The sequence below is a fragment of the Procambarus clarkii genome, chromosome 80 (genome assembly GCF_040958095.1).
Source record: "Procambarus clarkii isolate CNS0578487 chromosome 80, FALCON_Pclarkii_2.0, whole genome shotgun sequence".
In the NCBI taxonomy this organism is placed as follows: domain Eukaryota; kingdom Metazoa; phylum Arthropoda; class Malacostraca; order Decapoda; family Cambaridae; genus Procambarus; species Procambarus clarkii.
The window spans coordinates 16,908,917-16,914,806 of NC_091229.1; the positions used below are offsets into that span (position 1 = coordinate 16,908,917).

The 5,890-nt window shown below is 40.1% G+C and overlaps 1 protein-coding gene across 1 annotated transcript; it reads right to left on the minus strand.

The window, feature by feature from the left end:
- Positions 1-2,699: 2,699 nt before the first annotated feature.
- On the minus strand, positions 2,700-5,058 carry LOC138357892 (eukaryotic translation initiation factor 3 subunit A-like). The gene is made up of 2 exons (XM_069315060.1): positions 5,035-5,058; positions 2,700-3,293 (listed from the first exon to the last, which is right to left on the minus strand). The coding sequence occupies exons 1-2, from the start codon at positions 5,056-5,058 to the stop codon at positions 2,700-2,702; spliced, it is 618 nt and encodes a 205-aa protein (XP_069171161.1).
- Positions 5,059-5,890: the final 832 nt, after the last annotated feature.

Sequence of the window (5,890 nt, forward strand, 5' to 3'; positions counted from 1 at the left end):
TGCTTCCGGGGCTTAGCGTCCCCGCGGCCCGGTCGTCGACCAGGCCTCCTGGTTGCCGGACTGATCAACCAGGCTGTTGGACGCGGCTGCTCGCAGCCTGACGTATTAGTCACAGCCTGGTTGATCAGGTATCCTTTGGAGGTGCTTATCCAGTTCTCTCTTGAACACTGTGAGGGGTTTGCCAGTTATTCCCCTTATGTGTAGTGGAAGCGTGTTGAACAGTCTCGGGCCTCTGATGTTGATAGAGTTCTCTCTCAGAGTACCTGTTGCTAACCCCTAACCCAAGAGTGATGTATAATCCTGGGCTCCATAACTCAACCATCCAAATATTTCATTAAAACATTAATATCGGTTTGAATAAAATGTTCTCAGCTCTGCAAGTTTATGGATTGGTTGGTACAGCGACGGTCTGGCTTCTTGCGGGTCGGCGTTCGATTCCCCTATGGTATTAATTGTTATATAGCCGTACTGGTTTATCACGTTTGCCTGATAATTACCTTACGATAGCTCGCCTAATGTGACAATTTCACTCTGGTTTACCTCACCCCACGTGGCAAGTTTACACTAGTTTACCTCACCCCTAGTGAAAAGTTCACACTGGTTTACCTCACTCCACGTGACCAGTTCACGCTGGTTTACCTCACCCCACGTGACAATTTCACTGTGGTTTAAAAGAGAACATTAGATTGGTTTCGGAAAAGTTGTTCAATGTCAACCAATATTTTTTGACTAGTTGTATATGAAAAGGGCTGCAACTGTTCCAAGTTTCAGTACTGCAGCGTAAATAGAAAGGGAGATTTTTTTTCAACGAATTTTACACATTTTCAAGTGTGAATAAAAAACACACCTTTCAGATATACTCATTCCATGACACTTTTCTGACACATTAGCATATAATATAGGCTCGTAACTTAGGGAGTTTCCAAAACATATTTAATTTTCCTAATACAAATATTCAAAGTTCTCCCCCCAAAATTATGCAAAAATGTCATGTTTATTGCTATTATAAAATCAATAAATGAACTTAGGAAAAAACGCTAAGTTGCGAGTTTAGAGACATACACTTTACATATAAGGTGTAAGTTTCATGTAAATTGAGTAAAAAATGAAAGAGTTACTCAAACGTTTATGTTGAAAACATTGTAAATAAATAAGAAAATAATAAAGCCTAAGGTGCTGCCATCTGTGGCTGAGGATGACATCAACCAGTTTTCTCCAAAATTGGCACCCTTACAGATAGGCTTATGTGCAGTCCGGCGTATAAATTTCATGCAAATCGTCCGATAAAAAAAAATGTTTTAAAAAAATTAACTTAAATGTTTTTCTAATAAAACTAATTATAATATTTTTTTAATGTATGCTATTGTGATAACTGAGAGTCATAGATATGATTTCAGTTGACACTTGTGTTTGATAATCGTTTTTGACCATTTTGTAATAATTTTGACACCTACTTCAATATTTTTTTTCTCCCTTCCTATTTATGCTACGATGCTGAGACTTGGACCAGATGAAACACTTTTCCTATACAACTAGTCAAAAAATTTCGATTGAAATTGAACAAGTTTTCATTCAATGCATTTTTGGGGGGAAATCTGGATCTAATGCCCCTTTACCTCACCCCACGTGACAAGTTCACTCTGGTTTACCTCACCTTACGGGGCAAGTTCACTCTGGTTTACCTCACCCTACGGGGCAAGTTCACTCTGGTTTATCTCACCTCACATGACCAGTTCACACTGGTTTACCTCACCCCACGTGACCAGTTTACACTGGTTTACCTAACCCACGTGACCAGTTCATACTGGTTTACCTCATGTTACAAGTATACATCGGTTTAGTTCACCCCAAGAAAACAAGTTCACCTCACCTCCATGTAACAAGAACATGTTGGTTTACCTCACCCTATGTAAGAAGAACATATTGGTTTACCTCACCCCATGTAACAAGAACATATTGGTTTACCTCACCCAATGTAAGAAGAACATATTGGTTTACCTCACCCCATGTAACAATAACATATTGGTTTACCTCACCCCATGTAAGAAGAACATATTGGTTTACCTCACCCCATGTAACAAGAACATATTGGTTTACCTCACCCCATGAAACAAGTTCACCTCACCCCATGTGGCAAGAATACACTAGTTTACACCAGAATTTTGACATTTCCTGTTTGTGTATATTTTTTTGAACCGTTCGTCGCCTTGGCGTATAAAACAGCTTTTTGTCCACCAATGTCATAAAATATCAACTCACGGACGCTCAATGAATCTAACGCCAACAGCTTCAACGGCATACTGCTGCTTGGATATGTGTTAGACGTCTCTAATATAGACTAATAGGATGGGAATTACTGTTCTGTGCTTTGTAGATGGATAAATGGGTATTTGAAGCGTTTCGTCTGGGTTATCTTGAGATGATTTCGGGGCTTTTTTAGTGTCCCCGCGGCCCGGTCCTCGACCAGGCCTCCACCCCCAGGAAGCAGCCCGTGACAGCTGACTAACACCCAGGTACCTATTTTACTGCTAGGTAACAGGGGCATAGGGTGAAAGAAACTCTGCCCATTGTTTCTCGCCGGCGCCTGGGATCGAACCCAGGACCACAGGATCACAAGTCCAGCGTGCTGTCCGCTCGGCCGACCGGCTCCCAACCAGTGTACTGATGGGTTATATAAGCTTCTGGGTTGTTTGATGCTGTTAGACGCTTCTGTCCAGCTTAATCTTTTGTTTGATGCTACTGTCCAGCTTGATCTCTTGTTTAATGCCTTTGTCCAGCTTGATCTCTTGTTTAATGCCTCTGTCCAGCTTAATCTTTTGTTTAATGCCTTTGTCCAGCTTGATCTCTTGTTTAATGCCTTTGTCCAGCTTGATCTTTTGTTTGATGGTTCTGTCCAGCTTAATCTTTTGTTTAATGCCTCTGTCCAGCTTGATCTTTTGTTTAATGCCTCTGTCCAGCTTGATCTTTTGTTTAATGCCTTTGTCCAGCTTGATCTTTTGTTTAATGCCTCTGTCCAGCTTGATCTTTTGTTTAATGCCTCTGTCCAGCTTGATCTTTTGTTTAATGCCTTTGTCCAGCTTGATCTTTTGTTTAATGGTTCTGTCCAGCTTGATCTTTTGTTTAATGCCTCTGTCCAGCTTGATCTTTTGTTTAATGCCTCTGTCCAGCTTGATCTTTTGTTTAATGCCTCTGTCCAGCTTGATCTTTTGTTTAATGCCTCTGTCCAGCTTGATCTTTTGTTTAATGCCTCTGTCCAGCTTGATCTTTTGTTTAATGCCTCTGTCCAGCTTGATCTTTTGTTTGATGCCTCTGTCATGCTATGTCCTTAGCTTGCTGTTTCTGTTTTGCTAGGTCCTCAGCTTCATGTTTTTGCACTGCTTAGACCTCAACTTGAAGTTTTTCGTTCAGTTTTAAGTCTTCGGCTTGACGTTTGTAACCTTCAAGTTCCTCAGCTTGATGTTTGTGGCTGGTAAAATATTCGCCCACTAGAGTATTTGTGATATTTATGTGACTTTTGTCACTTTCAGTGACATCAGTGAACGACTAGAGAACTGAAAGGTGGTGACATCAGTCGTTCACTGTTGAGCGTCCTTGTGATAAACAATTTATTGGTGCTAGTTTATAGCCAAGGTGAACGTCGCGGTGTTTGTTGATACATGGGGAACGTGCCAGTCAGTTAGGTTAAGTACGTGTGGATCTGGCTAGTAACTGGTTGGGTGATCGCACGTACGTCCTTTTTAGTTTTGGACCTCGATTATCGGATGGGGGGAGGGGGGTTCTTGTCTGTTATAACATTATATTCTTTCGTACAGTTATAAGTTAGAGATCAGAGAAACCTTGAAAATTTATGTTTAAGAAACAAGGTACAGGATAATTATAGGTTTGTGGCTGGCTTGGACGCCGTTATCAACTGCGTCTAGAAGCTAACGCTAACGTTGAACACTTTCACCCATTATATATATATATATATATATATATATATATATATATATATATATATATATATATATATATATATATATATATATATATATATATATATATACACCTAGTGATGCGTTTCGTAAGGTCTCACCTCACATTCTCAAGGACAAGTTCTTCTGTTTTAGCTCCTAATTATATCTAATGGTGAGGTGGCAGGTGACATGGATGAATGACATTCATGGGTTATTAATAGGGTCCAATATACTGGGGTCCTATATAATGGGATCCTATATAATGGGGTAGTAAATTATGAGTGTGACATGTTGGCAGTTTAAATTCTACTGGTTTCTTCTGTTCCTGTTGCCGGGTCATTCGGTCCAGCTTCTGCATTGGTCCGGGGTCTTGAAATGGGTTGAGTGTAACTGTGTGTTAGCTGGTTATTAATTTCTGGTCTAGATTTCTTGATATGCAGCGCTTCGCTGATGTCTGGTCGTCTATTGTCATAGTTTCTATCAATTATTTCGGTGTTGCTCGTCAAACTATCCCTGGTGATCTTCTCGTTGTGTGTGGCGATTTTATGTTAATTGATGGAGCCCTGTTGTATATGCATTGTTAAACGCCTTGAGAGTGACGTTGTTGTCTTGCCTATATACTGAGGTCATTGGGGCTGACAATCTTCATGTGGTCACCTGAAGGCGTAAACAACGTTGGTCTCTTTCAAGGCGATTTTCTTGGTGTTGGGAGAATTTTTCATTAGCAGGTTGGCGGTTTTTCTTCGCGTATAATATATTGTTAGTTTTTTCTTTTAGTTCACGTCAGTTGGGGTAACATTCCTTCTATTATATAGGACCCATTAATAACCCATGTATGTCATTTTGACCAAACCACACACTAGAAGATGAAGGGACGACGACGTTTCGGTCCATCCTGGACCATTCTCAAGTCGATTGTGTGACATGTTGGCAGCCACCTGCACCATTCTCAAGACAATTGTGTGACATGTTGGCCGTCCTGGACCATTCTGAAGTCACAATCGACTTGAGAATAGTCCAGGACGGACCGAAACGTCGTCGTCACTTCATCTTCTAGTGTGTGGTCGGGTCAACATACTTCAGCCTCGTGATTGTGACTCATCGCCTGCACATGTATGTCATTCATCCAGGTCACCTGCCATCTCACTATTAGAGAATATAATCAGGAGCTAAAACAAAAGAATTTGTCTTTGAGAATGTGAGGTGAGACCTTACGAAACACGTCACTAGGTGTCAGACCCAAATCTATATAAATAAGAATGTAAATGTTCGTGTCTTCAAAATCGCTAATCTCCGAAAGTTCTTCGCCGATTACTTTGAAATTTTCACACAACGTTCCATTCGCATCTGAGGTTTTTTTTACAACCACACTATATAGATGTCACGTCTGTGACGAGGGAAAAAACATGTTTTTTTTTAAAACTGTGTTTTTCATTTGTTTTTACATGTGAGCGAAATCTTCGAAACCGCTCTACCGATTACTTTAAAATGTTGACACAACGTTCAATTCGCATAGGCGCGTGTTTTATAGTCCTACTATATACATGCCTCACCTGTGACAGGAAAAAACATGTTTTTTTTTTTAAACAGCGCCATCTGTTGGACGTAAGAACAACACATGATGTAATATCCAAAAGTTCTTCACCGATTGCTTTGAAATTTTGACACTATGTTCCATTCGAATACGTGCGTGTTTTTATATACCTACTATATGGATGCCACACCTGTGACAGGTAAAACATGCGTTTTTGAAAAACAGCACTATCTGTTGCATGTAATAGCAACACACGCTATACTAAATATGTCATGATTCCATGTCAATGTTTCCGATTGCATTGTTAAATTCAATTTTCATATATTTCGATCTTTTTTCATTTTGATTTAATTATTTTGTGTGACATTGGGTTGGATTTGAGCTGTGTTGTTTTCCATAC